The following is a 19,025-nucleotide window of genomic DNA, read 5'->3' as shown; positions in this document are numbered from 1 at the left end:
TTGTTTCACTTTCCGTCCCTTTTTAATGGCTCTGTGCCCAACTGAGGGTGCAGGAAACTTAACCTGGACTCATCGCATCAATTTATGTGGGTTCAAATCTCAGCGGATACGTCCAGGTGGGTGGACAGTTAAAATTTACCAGCAGCGGAACTATCAGAAGTTGACCTGCAACTATTTTAACCTGTTCCGCAGGTGGCAAGGACAAATGACCAAAGCTATAGTTGGTCCTTAACATATACATGCTAGGTTCCAATCAGGACCTGACTGCAGCTTTTACCAGCAGTTTGAGTGGGAAGCAACCAGGCCAATCCAGTGAAGAAGGGGACCAGGGCCAGAAAAAGCCCAGAAAGATGTGTGTTCTTTCTACCTTCTTCATGAGGTCAGGAGAAGTAGAAGGGCTCCCCTGGGGCCCATAAAAATCATTCAGGCCCCACACAGAAATCTAAGGAAGTCTTTGGCCTCTTTCTGCCAGGATCTTGCTCCCCAAATGCAGCCCACCCCCTTTCAATTAAGGGGAGCCACACGAAGCAGCCCAGCAACTGATATTATTACTTAACTGGTCTGCGGCATTAGCCCCTGAGCCGTACAAATATTTGCCATTGACTGCTGACTTAACACCCAGAACGGGTAAGAAGGTAGCTGGCAGCATTTAAATGAAGCCCAAGAGTTCAAATGCCCCAGTCCTCTTTATTGTTGCAATGGATGAATTTTAAACTGACGTGAACACTCACCTGCTGAACACTGACCTATCGATAAAATCGAGGCCTCAGTCCCACAGGCAGAAGAGTAAGGTACTAACTCACGGAGACACTGATTGTGTTGCTGATCCAGCGGTTAGGTGCTCAATTGTCCTCAGATTATTCTGGCCTTTGATACTTTCTCCATTCTAAGAGCGAGGGAGCTCACTCCTGTCGGATGGTATTTTAACTATGGCTTATCATGTAAAATGGGCAATACTGATTTGGTTGGCCATTATATATCACCTGATTTCCCTTTCCATTTGAACTCTGTTGAAATGATGCCATGAGACTTCATTGGGTGTGGAGTTGATATTGAAGACTCCTAGGGCAACTCACTCCCAACTGTATACCACTGTGCCACCACCTGTGCTGGGTCAGGACATACCCAGGGATGGTGATGCTGGTGTTTAGGACATTAGCTGTAAGGTATTTTAACTCTGTTGAAAAGGAAATTGGGGGTGGAGGCAGTGGCAGTGGTAGCATCACTAACTCTGAATCAAAGAGCACTGGGTTTGAGTCCCACTCCAGGACTTGATGGCCAGGGAAGATGCGTTCATACGTGGCCAAACAGGAGTAGGCAGTGGTGTAGTGGTATTGTCACTGGACTTGTAATGTTAGACCCAGGTTAATGCTCAGAGGACTCAGATTCGAATCCTCCCAAAGTGGAATTTGTATCCAATAAAAAGCTGGAATTCAATGACTAATGATGACCATGAAACCATTGACGTAAAAACTCATCTGGTTCATGAAAGGAAATCTACTGTCTTTACCTGGTCTGGCTTACATATCCACAGGCAGATTCACAGCAACTTGGTTGACTCTTAACGCTCTGAAATAGCCTAGCAAGCCATTCAGTTGTATCAAACTGATGCAAAACCTAAAAGGAATGAAACTGGACGGACCACCCAGCATTGACCTAGGCACTGGAAATAACAACAGTAAACTCAGCCCTGTCAACTCTGCAAAGTCCTCCTTACTAACAGCTGGGGGCTTGTGCAGACTAATCAAGCAACAGCCTGATATATAGTAATACTCTCGGAATCATACCTTACAGCTAATGTCCTAAACACCAGCATCACCATCCCTTGGTATGTCCTGACCCAGCACAGGTGGTGGCACAGTGGTATACAGTTGGGAGTGAGTTGCCCTGGGAGTCTTCAACATCAACTCCACACCCAGTGAAGTCTCATGGCATCAGGTCAAACATGGGCAAGGAAACCTTCTGCTTTACAATGTACTGCCCACAACAATACTGTTGGAACGACCACCGCACAGTCCTTGTGGAGATGAAGTCCCATTTTCACATTGAGGATACCCTCCATTGTGTTGTTTGGCACTACCACTGTGCTAACTGGGATAGATTTCGAACAGACCTAGAAACTCAGGACTGGGTGACCATGAGGTTCTGTAGGCCATCAGCAGCAGCAGAATTGTACTCAAACACAATCAGTAATCTCACGGCCTGGCATATTCCCCACCCTACCACTGCCACCAAGTCAGGGGATCAACCCTGGTCCAATGAAGAGTGCAGAAGGGCATATCAGGAGCAGAACCAGGCTTACCTAAAAATGAGGTGTCAACCTGGTGAAGCTACAACACAGGACTACTTGCACGCAAAAAAGCATAACCAGCAAGTGATCGACAGAACTAAGCGATTTTACAACCAACAGATCTTATCTAAGATCTGCAGTCCTACCACGTCCAGTCATGAATGGTGGTGGACAATTAAACACCTCACTGGAGGAGGAGGCTCCACAAGTATCTTCATCCTCAATGATGGGGGAGCCCAACACATCAGTGCAAAAGATAAGGCTGAAGCATTTGCAACAATCTTCAGCCAGAAGTGCCGAGTGGATGATCCATCTTAGCCTCTTACAGAGGTGCCAGCATCACAGATGCCAGTCTCCAGCCAATTCAATTAACTCCACATGATATCTAGAAATGGCTGAAGGCACTGGATACTGCAAAGGCTATGGGCCCTGACAATATTCCGGCAATAGTATTGAGACTTGTATCCAGAACTTGCCGCACCCCTACCCAGGTTGTTCCAGTACAGCTACAACAATGGCATCTACCTAGCAATGTGGAAAATTGCCCAGGTACGTCCTGTATACAAAAAGCAGGGCAAATCCAACCCAGCCAATTACTCCCCCATCAGTCAACTCTTGGTCATCAGTAAAGTAATGGAAGGGGTCATCAACAGTGCTATCAAGCAGCACTTGCTCAGCAAAAACTTGCTCACTGATGCTCAGTTTGGGTTTCGCCAGGGTCACTCAGCTCCTGACCTCATTACAGCCTTGGTTCAAACATTGACAAAAGAGCTGAAGTCCAGAGGTGAGGTGAGTGTGACTGCCCTTGACATCAAGGCAGCATTTGACCAAGTGTGGCATCAAGGAGCCCTTGCAAAACTGGAGTCAATGGGAATCAGGAGGAAAACTCTCCACTGGTTGGAGTCATACCTAACACAAAAGTAGATGTTTGTGGTTGTTGGAGGTCAATCATTTCCGTTCCAGGACATCACTGCAGGAGTTCCTCAGGGTAGTGTCCTCGGCCCAATCATCTTCAGCTGCTTCATCAGTGACCTTCCTTCCATCATAAACTCAGAAGTGGGGATGTTCAATGACGATTGCACAATGTTCAGCAACATTTGCCACTCCTCAGATACTGAAGCAGTCCATGTCCAAATGCAGCAAGGCCTGGGCAATATCCAGGCTTGGGCTGACAATTGGCAAGTAACATTCGTGCCACACAAGTGCCAAGCAATGACCATCTCCAACAAGAGAGAATCCAACTATCGCCCCTTGACGTTGAATGGCATTACCATTGCTGAATCCCCACTATCAACATCCTGGGGGTTACAATTGACCAGAAGCTGAACTGGACTAGCCATACAAATACTGTGGCTACAAGAGCAGGCCAGAGGCTCAGAATACTGCAGTGAGTAACTCACCTCCTGACTCACCAAAGCCTGTCCACCATCTACAAGGCACAAGTCAGGAGTGCAATGGAATACTCTCCACTTGCCTAGATGAGTGCAAATACCGCAACACTCAAGAAGCTTGATACCATCCAGGACAAAGCAGCGCGTTTGATTGGCACCACATCCACAAACATTCACCCCCTCCACCACCAACGCACAGTGGCAACAGTATGTACCAGCTACAAGGTGCACTGCAGGAACTCACTGAGGCTCCTTACACAGCACGTTTCAAACCCATGATCTCTACCATTTAGAAGGACAAGGGCAGCAAACACATGAGAACACCACCACCTGGAAGTTCCCCTCCAAGCCACTCACCATCCTGGCTTGGAAGCATATCGCCGTTCCTTCACTGTTGCTGGGTCAAAATCCTGGAACTCCCTTGCTAACAGTACTGTGGGTGTACCTACACCATATGGACCGCAGCGATTCAAGAAGGCAGTTCACCACCACCTTCTCAAGGGAAATTGGGGATGGGAAATAAATGCTGGCCTAGCCAGCGACACCCACATCCTATGAATGAATAAAAGAAAAAACAGGTTGATTATCAACCTGGAAATCCTTCCAATAGGCTTATGGTAGGCAATGAGAACAGGAGAGTCTCCTGGCCAGCCATAGCCTGCAGAAGGCAATGGCAAACCATTGCAATACCTTGCCAAGAATAACCAGGGGCAAACACATGGAAGTCCATGCTCGCCAATGCTCTCATAGGGCATGGTACCTGGAGAGAGAGAAATGGAAATCAGGTGAGATTTATAATGGGAGCTGAATATACATTGTCCATCTTATGCTATCATCTGACGTCAGAATTAACCTCAGAGCTTTCTCAAATGGGAATGAACAAATTAGGAACTCGACTTGTAGGAAATCTTGAGTCCAAACTCTTATGTTATCATTTTTTGTTGTAGAGTTTTGAATGCCAGTGGACAGGATTACCAATTACATCTTTTGAAAATCAACGTGGAATGTGTGGATTTGAAAAAGTTACACTTGTTCAAGAAAAGTAATTGGACAGACCCGAGGTAGATGAAATTCAATGAAGAGCAGTGTGAAATGATACATTTTGTGGAAAGAATGAGGAGAGATCTGGGCTTGTGGGCTGCCAGGGGCAATGCCTCGTTCAAAGGCGCTCAAGTGCCTGATATACGGGGACCAGGCATCGAGAAGGCTGGGGCGGGGTTGCTGCTGAAAGCCACCCCCCTGCCTTTGCCTCCAAACCCCCTGCTACCCTTTTCCCATGACCCTCACCCCATGACCTCAATCCCATCCTCACCCACCTTTCACCTGGGGTAAAAACAGAAATTGCTGGGAAAACTCAGCAGGTCTGGCATCACCCATGGAGAGAGAAACAGAGTTAACATTTGAAGTCGAATATGACTTCAGACATCCTGGAGTTCCTTTGACCTGGGTTCCCTCATTGATCATTGGTCCCTGATGGCAATGGAGAGCTGCTGGCCTCTGATTGGCTGGCAGCTATTGGGGGGGGGCAGAATTTCAGCCCCAGGGTCCTTAATCCTGGGGAAAGCCTGGCACTTGCCAATTAAGTGCCTAATAGGCACTTAATACTAATTCCCCAACTGAGGCGACGTAAGGCTTCTGCCAGTTCTCCAGCCAGCAGGCAAGATCCCAGTTGCTGTGGCCTAACCAGCGTTTTATACAGTTCCAGCATAACCACCCTGCTCTTGTACTCTATGCCTCAGCTAATAAAGGCATGTATCCCATATGCCTTCTTAACCACTTTATCTACCTGCCCTGCTACCTTCAGGGATCTGTGGATATGCACACCGAGGTTCCTCCGATCTTCAGTCCTTTCCAAGGTCCTACCATTCATAGTGTAATCCCTTGCCTTGATAGGCCTCCCCAAGTGCATTACCTCACACTTTTCCTCTAATTCCATTTGCCACTGCTCTGCCCACCTGACCAGTCCATTGATATCCTCCTGCAGTTTACGGCTATCATCCTCACTATTTACCATTTACAAAGTTTCGTGTCATCCGCGAATTTCTTGATCATACCCCCTACATTTAAGTCCAAATCATTTATGTACACCACAAATAGCAAGGGCCCCAGCACCGAGCCCTGTGGAACCCCATTGGAAACAGACTTCCAGTCACAGAAACATTCCTCTACCATCACCCTCTGCTTCCTACCTACCAGCCAATTTTGGATCCAACATGCCACTTTGCCTTGGATCCCATGGGCTTTTACATTCTTGACCTGTCTGCGCGAGGGACCTTATCATAAGCCTTGCTAAAGTCCTTGTGGACCACATCAAATGCATTACCCTCATCAACACTCCTGGTTACCTCCTCAAAAAATGCGATCAAATTTGTCAAACACGACCTTCCCTTAACAAATCCATGCTGACTATCCCTGATTAATCCATGTCTCTCCAGATATATTCTGTCCCTCAGAATTCTTTCTAGTAACTTCCCCACCACTGACTGGCCTGTAGTTTCCTGGCCTATCTCTTTTTCCCGTTGTTAATAATGGGACAACGTTAGTAGTCCTCCAGTCCTCTGGCACCTTACCTTCGGCCAGAGAGGACTTGAAAATTAGTGCCAGGGCCCCTGATATCTCTTCCCTTGCCTCCCTCAACAGCATGGGATACATCTCATCTGGACCTGCGGATTTACCCACTTTTAAGGCCGCTAAAACCACTAGTACCTCCTCTCTCCCTATGTTAATTTCCTCTAACATTTCACAGTCCTCCACCCTGATGTCTATGCCTGCGTCATCCTTTTCCATTGTGAAGACTGACGCAAAGTATTCATTGAGCACTGTACCCCTGTCTTCCGGGTCCACACACACATTAGCTCTACGGTCCCTAATCGGCCCTATTCTTTCCCTAATTATTCTCTTGCTCTTTATATATTTAAAAAACCCCTTTGGGTTTTCCTTTATTCTACCCATCAATGCTTTCTCATGCACTCTCTTAGCTTTCCTAATTTCCTTTTTAAGTTCCCCGCTGCACTTTTTATACTCCTCTAGGGACTCTGCCGTATTGAGGCTTCAGTATCTGCCATAAGATTCTCTTTTTTTCTTAATCCTAACCTTTATGCCCCTTAACATCCAGGGTTCTCTGGACTTGGTTCCCCCTTTGTCTTTACGGGAACATATTTGCCCTGTACTCTCACTATTGCCTCCTTGAATGCCTCCCACTCCTCTGACACAGTTTTATCTGCAAGTAGCTGCTCCCAGTCCACTTGGGCCAAATCGTATCTCATCTTAGCAAAATCTTAGCCTTTCCCCAGTTTAGAACTTTTATTCCCAGCCCAACCTTATCCTTTTCCATAACTATCCTAAATCTAACTGCTCCCATACTGCTACACCTTCTACCTGCCCCAGCTCATTTCCAAATATTAGGTCCAGAAATGCCCCCTCCCTTGTTGGGCTTCCTACGAACTGGCTAAAAAACCTCTCCTGGATGCAACTTAAGAATTTTGCTCCCTCCCTACCTTGCACACTAAAACTATCCCAGTTAATATTTGGGTAGGTAAAATCCCCTGCAATTACTACCTTATTATTCTTATACTTCTCTGAAATTTGATTACATATTTGATCCTCTATCTCTCCCTGACTGTTTGGGGGCCTATAGTACACACCCAACCGTGTGTTTGGCACTTTTGTGCTTTTAACTTCTACCCATATGGCTTCATTTGATGATCCTTCCAAGATATCATCCCTCCTCACTGCTATGATTGATTCCTTGATCAATATTGCAACCCCCCATCCTCTTCTATCTGCCTCTCTATCTCGTCTGAATACCCTATAACTAGGAATATTGAGCTGCCAATCCTGCCCTTCTTTTAGCCAAGTCTCAGTCATATCTATGATATCATACTCCCACATGCCTATCTGCGCCCTCAGCTCATCTGACTTATTCCTCAGGCTCCTTGCATTAAAATAAATTCCATTTAGCCTTGCAAACCTCACTTTCTTATCTAGCCCATGTTTCCTCTGCCTTCCAGACTCACTCACTAGCATTTTAACTTCTAATTCCATCTCAGCTTCTCTCCCCTCTGAACTACTCCTCTGGATCCCACCCCCCTGCCAATTTAGTTTAAATCTACCCCAACAGCATTAACAAACCTCCCCGTGCGGATGTTGGTCCCGTTCCTGTTCAGATGTAACCCGTCTGCCTTGTACAGCTCCCGCCTCCCCCAGAAACAGTCCCAATGCCCCAGGAATCTAAAGCCCTCTCTCCTGCACCATCTCTCCAGCTACGCATTCATCTGCTCCATGCTTCTGTTCCCATACTCACTACTGTGTGGCACCGGGAGTAATCCGGAGAGTACTACCTTTGAAGTCCTGCTTTTCAGTTTCCTACCTAACTCCCTAAAGCCTGCTTGCAGGACCTCATTTCTCTTTCTTCCTACGTTAATGGTCCCAACATGGACCATGACCTTTGGCTGTTCACCCTCCCCCTTCAGAATGCCCTGCAGCCACCTGTGACCTCCTTGCCCCTGGCACCTGGGAGGCAACATACCATCCTGGAGTCATGTCTAAGGAGCGCCTGTCTGCTCCCCTCACCAATTAATCCCCTACCACTATTGCCCTTCCACACTTCTTCCTCCCCCCTCTAAGCAGCTGGACCACCCAGTGCCATGGCCTTGGTTCTGGTTGGCCTCCACAGAGAAACCATCACTCTCACTGTTTTCCAAGGCTGAAAAATGGTTTGCGAGCAAGATGCACTTGGGGGATTTCCTCACTGCCTGCCTGGTCCCCTTCTTCTGTCTGGCGGTCGCCCCTTCCCCCTCTGCTTGCGCTTCCTTAAGCTGCGGGGTGACCACATCCTGAAACGTGCTATCCACAAACCTCTCAGCCTCATGAGTGCACCGTAGTGCCCCAGCTGCTGCTCAAGCTTCAAAACCCAGAGCTCGAGTTGCTCCAGTCGGAGGTACCTCCTGCACACATGGTCATCCAGACCGCCAGGAGCGTCTAGGATTTCCCACAGGAAATAGCGCAGGATGTGCAAATCTCGGGACTGAGCTCCCCAGACAAATCTTAACTAAATGGAATATGGACCCTTGCTTTTATTTTACCCTTACTCCTACCTGAGTATAGACTAGATGTTAGATCCTCTAGATAGACTAGATCCTCTCAGTGTTGCTGACTGCCTGTCCCAGGGTCCTCCTCCTGCACTCTCCTCTAGGTGCTGCTGACTTTTTTTTTGCAAAAATATACTTTATTCATAAAATATCTTCACATTCCAAACCATTTCAAAAACACCATTACAAGGGTACAATCCAGGTTAAACTTTTACAAAATGTATCACCAGGTGCATCAGTACAAACAATATTACAATCATTTACAGCCTTTCATTTTGAGCTGTACAGCCCGAGGGGCTCTAAACAGTTCCCAGTCTCTCGGTGCGCTGTGGCAGAAAGGTCTTAGACAGCGACCCTTCCCCATTGCGCCTTTGCGGCAGCTGCCCCAAGCTTTAGTGCGTCCCTCAGCACGTAGTCCTGGACTTTGGATTGTGCCAGTCCGCAACAATCGGTCGGGGACAACTCTTTGTGCTGGAAGACCAACAAGTTTCGGGCAGACCAAAGAGCGTCTTTCACCGAGTTGATGACCCTCCAGCTGCAGTTGATGTTTGTCTCGGTGTGTGTCCCTGGGAACAGCCCGTAGAGCACAGAGTCCTGTGTCACAGAACTGCTCGGGATGAACCTCGACAGCAACCACTGCATCTCTCTCCAGACTTTCTTTGCAAAGGCACAATCCACAAGGAGGTGAACAACGGTCTCTTCCCCACCACAGCCACCTCGAGGGCAACGTGCAGAGGGGGTGAGACTCCTTGCGTGTAGGAAGGATCTGACGGGGAGGGCCTTTCTCACCACCAGCCAAGCCACGTCTTGGTGCTTGTTGGAAAGTTCTGGCGATGAGGCATTCTGCCAAATGACTTTGACAGTCTGCTCGGGGAACCATCCCACAGGGTCCACCCTCTCCTTTTCCCTCAGGGCCTCTAGGACGTTACGTGCTGACCACTGCCTGATGGACTTGTGGTCAAAGGTGTTTTTCTGCATAAATTTTTCCACCAGGGACAGGTGGTACGGCACGGTCCAACTACTTGGAGCGTTCCGCGGCAGCGTGGCCAGACCCATCCTTCGCAACACCGGGGACAGGTAGAACCTCAGCACGTAGTGACACTTCGTGTTTGCGTACTGAGGGTCTACGCACCGCTTGATGCAGCCACACACAAAGGTGGCCATCAGTATGAGGGCGATGTTGGGCACGTTTTTTCCCCCTTTATCTAGAGGCTTGTACATCGCGTCCCTGCGGACACGATCCATTTTCGACCTCCAGATAAAGCGGAAGATGGCTCGAGTGATCGCCATCGCGCAGGAGTCTGGAATGGGCCAGACCTGCGCCACGTACAGCAACAGCGAGAGTGCCTCACACCTGATGACCAGGTTCTTACCCGCAATGGAGAGGGAGCGTCGCTCCCACATGCCCAGTTTCCTTTTCACCATAGCCACTCGCTCCTTCCAGTTTCTAACGCATGCCCTGGTCCCTCCGAACCATATCCCCAGCACTTTCAGGCCGTCAGCCCTGACAGTGAAGGGGACAAAGGATCGGTCAGCCCAGTTCCCAAAGAACATGGCCTCGCTCTTCCCACGATTTACCTTGGCTCCCGAGGCCAGTTCGAACTGGTCGCAGATGTGGATCAGTCTGCGCACCGACAGCGGATCCGAGCAGAAGACGGTGACGTCGTCCATGTACAGGGAGGCTTTTACCTGAGTGCCTCCACTGCCTGGGATCGTCACTCCTCTTATGCCCGGATCCTTCCTGATGGACTCGGCAAAGGGTTCTATGCAACACACGAAAAGAACAGGCGAGAGAGGACAGCCCTGCCTGACTCCAGATTTAATCGGAAAGCTATCTGTTTCCCACCCATTGATTGAGACTGCGCTACTAATGTTAGTGTAGAGCAGTTGGATCCAATTTCGAATTCCCTCCCCAAACCCCATTTTGGAGAGCACATCCACCATGTAGGTGTGCGATATTCTGTCAAAGGCCTTCTCCTGATCCAAGCTAATGAGGCAGGTATCCACACCCCTGTCCTGTACATAGGCAATCGTATCCCTGAGCAGCGTGAGGCTGTCAGAGATCTTCCTGCCTGGCACAGTGCAGGTCTGGTCAGGGTGAATCACCAATTCCAGAGCGGATTTGACCCGATTGGCGATGACCTTGGACAGAATCTTATAGTCCACATTCAACAGTGAAATGGGTCGCCAATTTCTAATTTCCTCCCTTTCCCCCTTGTGCTTGTAGATGAGGGTGATGATGCCTTTCCTCATGGATTCTGACATATTACCAGCCAGGAGCATACTCTCGTACACTCCTAGCAGGTCTGGGCCGATCAAGTCCCACAGAGCCGAATACAACTCCGCCGGCAAGCCGTCGCTTCCGGGAGTTTTACTCTTCTCGAAGGACTCAAGGGCCTTAGTCAGTTCATCAGGAGTTAGCGGTTTGTCCAGGCTCTCCCGCGTACTGTCGTCTAAGACCTCCGTGATAGAGGACAGGAAGGAATGTGAGGCCGTGCTGTCCGTGGGCTTCACGTCATACAATCCGGCATAAAAGGATTTGCTGATCCTCAAAATGTCGGACCGTGATGACTTTACTGAGCCGTCTTCTTCCTTCAGGCTGCTGATCACAGAGCTCTCTCTGTGTACCTTTTGGAAGAAGAAACGTGAGCACGTCTCATCCTGCTCCACGGAGCGGACTCTGGAACGGAAGATGATCTTGGAGGCCTCCGAGGCAAAGTGCGAGGCTTGCTGGCTCTTCACCTCTTGGAGCTCCTCCTTGACATCCACCCCCATCGACTGCAGCCAGAGCAGATTCTGCATGTTTTTCTGGAGTCGTGACATTTCCCTCTGTTCCTTTCTAGCTTTCTGGGTGCCTTTGAGGATGAAAAACCTCTTGATGTTTCCCTTGATCGCTTCCCACCAGTGTGTCAAGGACTCAAAGAGGGGTTTCACAGTTCTACAACCTTTGTAATCCCTCTTGAGCTCCTCAATGTTCTCTGGGGTCAGCAGTTGCACATTTAGCTTCCATGCCCCCCTTCCCACCCTCAGGTCCTTCTCCAAGTGGCAGTCCGCCAGTAGGAGGCAGTGGTCAGAGAAGAACACCAGCTTGACGTCGGTGGATCTGACTGTGAATGCACGGGACACAAACAGGAAGTCTATCCTGGAACGAATGGACCCGTCTGGCCGCGACCAGGTGTATCTACGCTGCGCTCCGTCTGCAGGGTTGCTGAAGACGTCGTGCAGCTTGGCATCCTTAACTGTTTCCATCAGGGATCTGGACGTAGCGTCCAATCTGCTTCCGGCCCTGCCGGATCGTCCAGCCGCATCGATGATGCAGTTGAAGTCACCGCCCAGAATGACCGGCCTGGAGGTCGCCAGCAGTAGTGGAAGCTGCTGAAAAACCTCCAGCCGCTCAGCCCCTTGTGCCGGGCCATACACGTTAATTAACCGGAATGGAGCGTTCTTGTACATTATGCCTGCTACGAGGAGTCGCCCGCCCACCACCTCCTTAACCTCGGAGACGGTGAAGTTGCCTCCCCGCAGCAGAATACCCAGGCCGGAGGAACGAGAGTCATTTCCGCCCGACCAGATCGATGGCCCGTGGGACCACCATCGTGACCATTGCCTGTAGGAGCTGAGGTGCGGTATCGCACACTCCTGCAGAAACAACAGGTCAGCTTTGACCTTGGCTAGGTAGTCCAAGGTCGCAATACATCGCGTAGTAGATTTAATGCTACGCACATTTATGGATACAATCTTTAAACCCATTTTAAAGCATTTATTCTCCTACCAAACCCACTGTCTCTGAGAGTCCCAGACCTTTAGTCTGCTCCTTCATACCCGTAGTGAGCTCAAATTCCTTCACTTTGGATGAGCTGAGGTAGATCTCCTTGGCAGTGTTCTGCTCAGGTGGCATCTGGAGGTTCGCGTAGAGAGCGGGTTTTGAGATGACCTTTGCTGGAGAAGCTTCTCCAAAACTCACCCCCTCTGGGGTGTTGCTGTTCCCGGCTTCCTGGAGCTGGGGTGCGATGATTACCTCACTGCTCCCAGATTCCAGGGGCTGTGGTGCACTGGCCTCCTCAGGTTGCAGGCAAAGTTGGGGTGCGCTGGTCTCCTTGTTGTCTCCAATGTTCTGGAGCTCGGGTGTCCCGTCCTCCAACGCCCTGGAGCTTTGCCGCCTCTTCTGTCGGTGCCGCCCTGCCACTTCTTCATCCGAAGAACTGCTGCCCTTGTCATCCATGTCAAGGGAGACGCCTCTTGCCGCTTTTCTGGGAAATGGCTTTGCTTCTTCTTCGCTCCTTCTTCCTTTTGGTGTTCTTCACCATCCGCCACTCCCCCTGCTGCTTTTCCACTGCTGCCTCCTCCTCCATTGATTCGCTGTCCTGAGGACTGGGTGGTTCAGGGGGTAGTGCTGTTGATTGGCTCTCTGTTGCCTCAATCTCTTTCTCCACCTTGTCTCTCTCTGTGTCCTCCTTTGTCCCGTTGAGCTCCCTGGGGGCCTTGGTGGTTGGAGTGACACGAAACATTTCTTCTGCTTCCCCCTCGTTGGCTTTGGCTGCCTGTGCGTAAGTACGGCAGCGTTTGGGGCAGGTCCTGTAGAGGTGACCTGCCTCGCCACACAGGTTGCAGCACTTGGCCTGTTTGCAGTCTTTTGTCTGGTGCCCTTCCTGTTTGCAGATCTTGCAGAGGGAGGCGCTGCAGTTGGCCGCCACATGACCAGCCTTGCCGCATGAGCGACAATGCTTGGGTTGCCCAGCGTAGACCAGGTAGCCACGGTTTCCCCCGATAGCGAAACTGGAAGGAGGGTGGAAAATGGCTCCCTTACCATCGGTCTTTAGCGTGACCTTAAACAGGCGTTTGCCTGTCCAGATCCCCAACTCGTCTCGAATCTCGGTGCCGCTCCCCACCTTATCGAAGTACCTGGTGAGGAAGGTGACCACGTCGGCGACAGGGACGAAGGGGTTGTACATATGCACCATCACCACACGTTCCCGTTGCAACGGCAGAGAAAAGAGTGGCTCCGCCGTCAGGATCTTCATCTCCGGCAGGTCTCTCTTTTCCTCGAACACCCTCAGGAGCTGGACGCAGTCTGCCACCCGCTTGAACGTCACGTTGAAAAAACCAGCTTTGGGGAAGTCCTGCAGGGATACGATCTCCGGAGCTTCGAAGCCACACGCCTTCAACAGGATCCTCCTGGCGAAGAAGACCCGATCCATAGGTGATCCTCCTTCGCTGTCGTTCACCATGACTCGGACGGTGATAGGTAACCCATGGTATGGATTTCGATTGGTTATAGCCTTTCCATCCCGACCTTGCCTTGGCAGGATCATGGTGTCGCCCCTGCAACACTTGATCTTAGCCAAAAGGCCGAGAAGGTGCTGCTGACTACCTGTCCCAGGGTCCTCCTCTCGCACTCTCCTCCAGGTGCTGCTGACTACCTGTCCCAGGGTCCTCCTCTCACATTCTCCTCTAGGTGCTGCTGACTGCCTGTCCCAGAGTCCTCCTCTCGCACTCTCCTGTTACTGAAGGTAATGGGACAACTCACACTATTTTATGATTTGGCACGGTTAACACAGGGGGAAATCTTCACTCCATTATTTTGGCTCAAAAAACCGACAAAACTCCCAGGGAAGCACCGTAAATGGTTAAAAATGGCTGTTTGCTTGGCGACCTACCTATCTTCCATCACAGTTACAGTACAAGACGGGAAGAACCCACTGCAAAATTTAATGACTCATAAAACTAATATCTACAAATCTCTGTCATTAATATTCTTCTATTTGTAGAATTAAAGCATTTACCATGATATAAATTTAATAAATTATAAATTTAACTATAGGAAGAGTTGATGCATAGGAAAAAGTATCACCAGCAGGCATTAAATATCATTTCTGGTCTTTTTTGGACGAATGAACAGTGCTGTCAAATTTTTCCTTACCTGCAATAGAAAATCAAAGAGAGCTAGTTTGCACCATTCGTAGTGATGAATATCAGTACACCTCCAGTCTGGTTTAGGAACTTTGCCACGGGCCCAACACTTCCATTTTAGCGATTGCTGGTAAGATATCCAATTCAATTTGATTGTAGACTGAGTGTTATTATCCGCCATTGACAAGGAAGGATCCCAGATAATAACAGGACGAGGTAGGCCATCTTTGAAAGAGCAAAACAAATTTAGATTTGTCTGAACTAATTTCCGAGAAGTGCAACACCAACCTTATATAGCACATAATATCATCTCCAACTCTTGGGATAACCTAGAAAGCCCATTTAGCGTGAGCACGTTTGTGGAATTTTCAAGATACGGGCCCTCCATGAAGAAAGACCTTCATTTATATAGAAGTTGTCAGAGATCCCAAAGTACTTTACGCCCAATTCATTATCTCATTATTTAAGTGTATTCTTTGTTATTCTGTCGGCAAACACAACAGTCAATTTGTACACAGCGAAATTCCACAAAAGCAATGATATGAATCAAAGAAATCACAGAAATGTTACAGTGCAGAAGGAGACCATTTGGCCCATCATGTCTGCACCGACTCTCAGAGCGAGCAATTCACTTAATGCCATTCTCCTGCCTTCTCCCTGTAGTCCTGCACATTCTTCCTTTTCAGGTAACAGTCTAATTCCCTTTTGAATGCTTCAATTGAACCTCCAGCACATTCTCAGGCAGTGCGTCCCATTGGCGGAGGGTGTCATGGCAGACAATGGGGGACAATTCAGCGTGAGGGCCAGAAATCGGTTTCATGCCAGGGTGAAAGCACAGCGGGATCATCCGATGGTGTCTGCCATGGTGGAACAGGAATCCCGCTAGAGGCCGGCATGAGCCCAATTTGCATCCCATTAATGGGGTGCAAAGTAAGGCCCAATGGGAATCATCCCCCCAATAACTGTACAGTTTTGATGTCAAATTGTCATCAGCAAAAATGCCACAAAAGCAAATTATAAAAATGGCGTTTCACGAAGTACTTTAAACAGCACAGCTTATGGCAGACGTCCTGCCAAAGAGATTTTAAACTGCACAGCCTATGTCAGAGATTGTGCCAAAGCCGTCTGAGTAACTTGGCTCCAGATCAAAGCACAGGCAAGCTGGGCAGAATTCTGATCAAAGTATAGAATTCTGATCTACCAGAACATCCCACGTTTGTTTATGTTTCCAAAATAAAAATAACATTTAAATACAAAGACCAGAATCAAACTTGAAATTTCCCCCCATTTTTCCAGACCCCGATGCCAGCATGTGAAATGTTGTAAGTGCACTGGTAGCTGTAACCTCAGGCCAGCAACACTGCTGAACTTAGGTAGAGAAAAATATAGATTATATTTTGTTAATGTTTTCCATTGGCCTTGTTAAACTGAATTAACTAGTGAATTATTAAGTTATTCAAATATTTGGAAATTAGTTATTTATATCTGCATCTTTTTTTAAGTCAAGCAGCAAATTTCTTGCACAAATAGTTCTACATTTGAGGAGTTCATACATTATGATTTAATGGCTCTGCTTCAGATTGACTGAGTGGACTGAAAGCTAACATTAATTTGCATTGTCAGTATTTGTAAACATGAGGCTTTACTGTACGCATTTAAAAGGAAAATAATTGTTAGAAGGTGGACATTTATGAATAATAAACCTTCACGGTGTTGTCTGTTCAACTCATCAATGCAAGCAAATGATTTTATGTTTGCCGACTCACTAGAGTTTTATTTTCATGAGTAAACATCACCCAAAGAGCTTTCAGCTCATTGTTGTAGTGGAGATAATTTTCACTGCTGTGATATTGTAAAATGGGGATAGTGAATCAACAGCACGTTTAATATCTCTACTGATTTTAATTAAAAAAAACAACCAATAGAGATGTAAAACAAGCTGCTAATTAACTAGCGCCCATTTTACCAACTGCACAATGCCAAAATCACCTCCATCACAACTAAAAATCACAACTAAATATAGGGGCTGAATCTTACCTATGTCGGGCGGGCTGGGTGGGAGCGAGCAGGGGCGGGCGCGGAGCCGATCACCACCCGCGATCGGGTGCGTGCCACCATTTTATGTGGGCGGGCCAATTAGGGCCTGCCCAGTGTAATACGCATTCCGCAGTGCTAAGCGCTACCTGTGCGGGCAGGGGGAGGAGGGAGAGTCACGGCCTGCACTCTTTCACGCATGCACACAAAAGAGCGCAGCAATCTCCCTGAGGCAAGGAGCTGCCTCAGGGAGATTAAATACATAATAAAAGTTTTCAAATAATAAAGTTAAAAATTATTTAAACATGTCCCCTCATGTGACAGTGTCACATGAGCTGGGACATGTTTGTGAAGTCACGAAAATTTATTTATTTACTTTCATACTTTTATTTTTATATATTCTATATATAATTAAAAATCTTACATCTGCCTACACAACTTGAATTGATGTAGTCATGTTTTAACACACACTTTGTGTCATTTTTTCCACTACAAATTCCTCTGTCTACATGTACTTGTCACCTGTAAATATTTTGTCGAACTACTGAGGAATCCTGTGAATCACATCCCAGATTATTTCTCCCAGCTGCGTTGTGTTATTGTATTTCTGTTTGTAAGTAAACAAGCTTCCAGATAAGTAATTTTCACCTAATATCTTTAAGTTATTATTTTTTAAAATATTTTAATCTTGTAAGGAGAATTCACTTAATAATTTTAAATGTCTGGGCTTTGGCATCCTTTGAGCTGGTGATAGGTATCAACTAATATTCATTATACTTACTGACTCCCACAACTACCTCACCTACACTTCCGCACACCCTACACCCTGTATGGGCTGCGTTCCATTCCCCTGTCTCCATCATATTTGTTCTGATGCAACCTCCTGCACCAGCGCTTCTGAGATTTTTTCTTTTCCCTACCTGAGGACTCTCTCCCACTGTAGTTAACAGGGCCCTCAATGGTGTCCTCCACATTTCTGCTTTCACCCCTTCCACACCCTCCCAGAACTACGATAGGGTTCCCCCTGCTTTCACCTTCCTCCCCACCGGCCTCTGTACTCAACAGATCATTTTCCATCATTTCCGCTATCTCTAGCGTGATGTCAACACCAGACACACCTTCCCCTCCCCTCCCCTTTCAGCATTCTGAAGGGACCATTCCCTCCATGATACTCTGGTTCACTCCTCTTTCACCCCCAACAACCCTTCCCAGAGCACCTTTCCATGCAATCACAGTAGATGTAACACCGGCCCTTTTAGTTCCTCTCTCCTCACCGTCCCAGGCCCCAAACACCCCTTCTTGGTTGAAGCTGCAGTTTACGTGTACTTTCAAAGTAGTCTACTGTATTCTTTGCTCACAATGTGGTATCCTCCAAATTGGGAAGACTAAACGCAAATTGGGCAACCACTTTGTGGGACACCTCTGTTCAGTCTGTAAGCATGACCCTGATGGCCTGTCATTTTAATTCTGCACCTTGCTCCCACGCTGACAGCTCTGTCCTCAGCCTACTACATTTTTCCAGGGAAAGATGTGCACCTTACAGTCTTCCAGACTCAAAATTGATTTCAACAATTTCAGGCCAGCATCTCAGCCTCCAAGTTTGTTCCCTTTTTGCTTGTTTCGGTTTTGCTCTTATTTTATTCTTTCAGTCAGTAGCACACCTGCTCTAGGCACATCTTTTGTTTCTTTGTTTCTTTTCTTGCCCTATCCCCATTCCCTTCAGCCATGGAAGACTAATTCTTCTGTCATTCACTCTCTTCTGTTTTTCACCCTATAACAGAACTTCCTTTTGTCCTTGTCCCACCCATCCCTTGCTCAAAACCTCTTACATTTCTAACTTTTTCCAGTTCTGATTAAAGGTCATCAACTATAATTCTGTTCCTCTCTCCACAGGTGCTGCCTGGCCTGATGACTATTTCCAGCATTTTCTGTTTTTAGTTCAAATCTTACTTGCATGGTAAAAGTTTTTTTAAAATTCCAGTCACTTGACAGTACATATTACATACAATAGACTGATTTAACTATCAAATTAAACAATATGACCTCTGATATGCAGTGGAATCTAACCGAACTTCAGGTCTAAACTGTAGCATGTGCCTGCATGCCACCATAATATAAAGGTGCTCGGCAGAGCAAAGGTTAATGTGGAGCTGGAGAATAGCAACGCCCATGGTATGATGCATAGAGTCACATGGTAATAGACCGAGAGAAGGAACACTCTGGAAACAGCCTGCATGGAAGTCACAGCACCATGCATGACAGTAACCTTGTATCTGTAAACAGTTAAAAGTTAACAATAAAAGGTTCATG

At 47.7% G+C, this 19,025-nt stretch overlaps 1 protein-coding gene across 1 annotated transcript in view; it reads right to left on the bottom strand.

The window, feature by feature from the left end:
- The window catches only part of gask1b (golgi associated kinase 1B), an 89,684-nt gene that overhangs the window by 44,164 nt on the left and 26,495 nt on the right, over positions 1-19,025 (bottom strand). Inside the window, exon 2 of the mRNA XM_078540538.1 lies at positions 14,692-14,906. Within this exon, the coding sequence (XP_078396664.1) occupies positions 14,692-14,906 (215 nt within the window). The remainder of the gene's footprint in view (positions 1-14,691; positions 14,907-19,025) is intronic.

The sequence above is a fragment of the Cetorhinus maximus genome, chromosome 1 (assembly GCF_964194155.1).
Source record: "Cetorhinus maximus chromosome 1, sCetMax3.hap1.1, whole genome shotgun sequence".
Classification (NCBI taxonomy): Eukaryota; Metazoa; Chordata; class Chondrichthyes; order Lamniformes; family Cetorhinidae; genus Cetorhinus; species Cetorhinus maximus.
The sequence above is the reverse complement of the archived record's forward strand: the minus strand, read 5'-3'. Positions and strand labels throughout refer to the sequence as shown.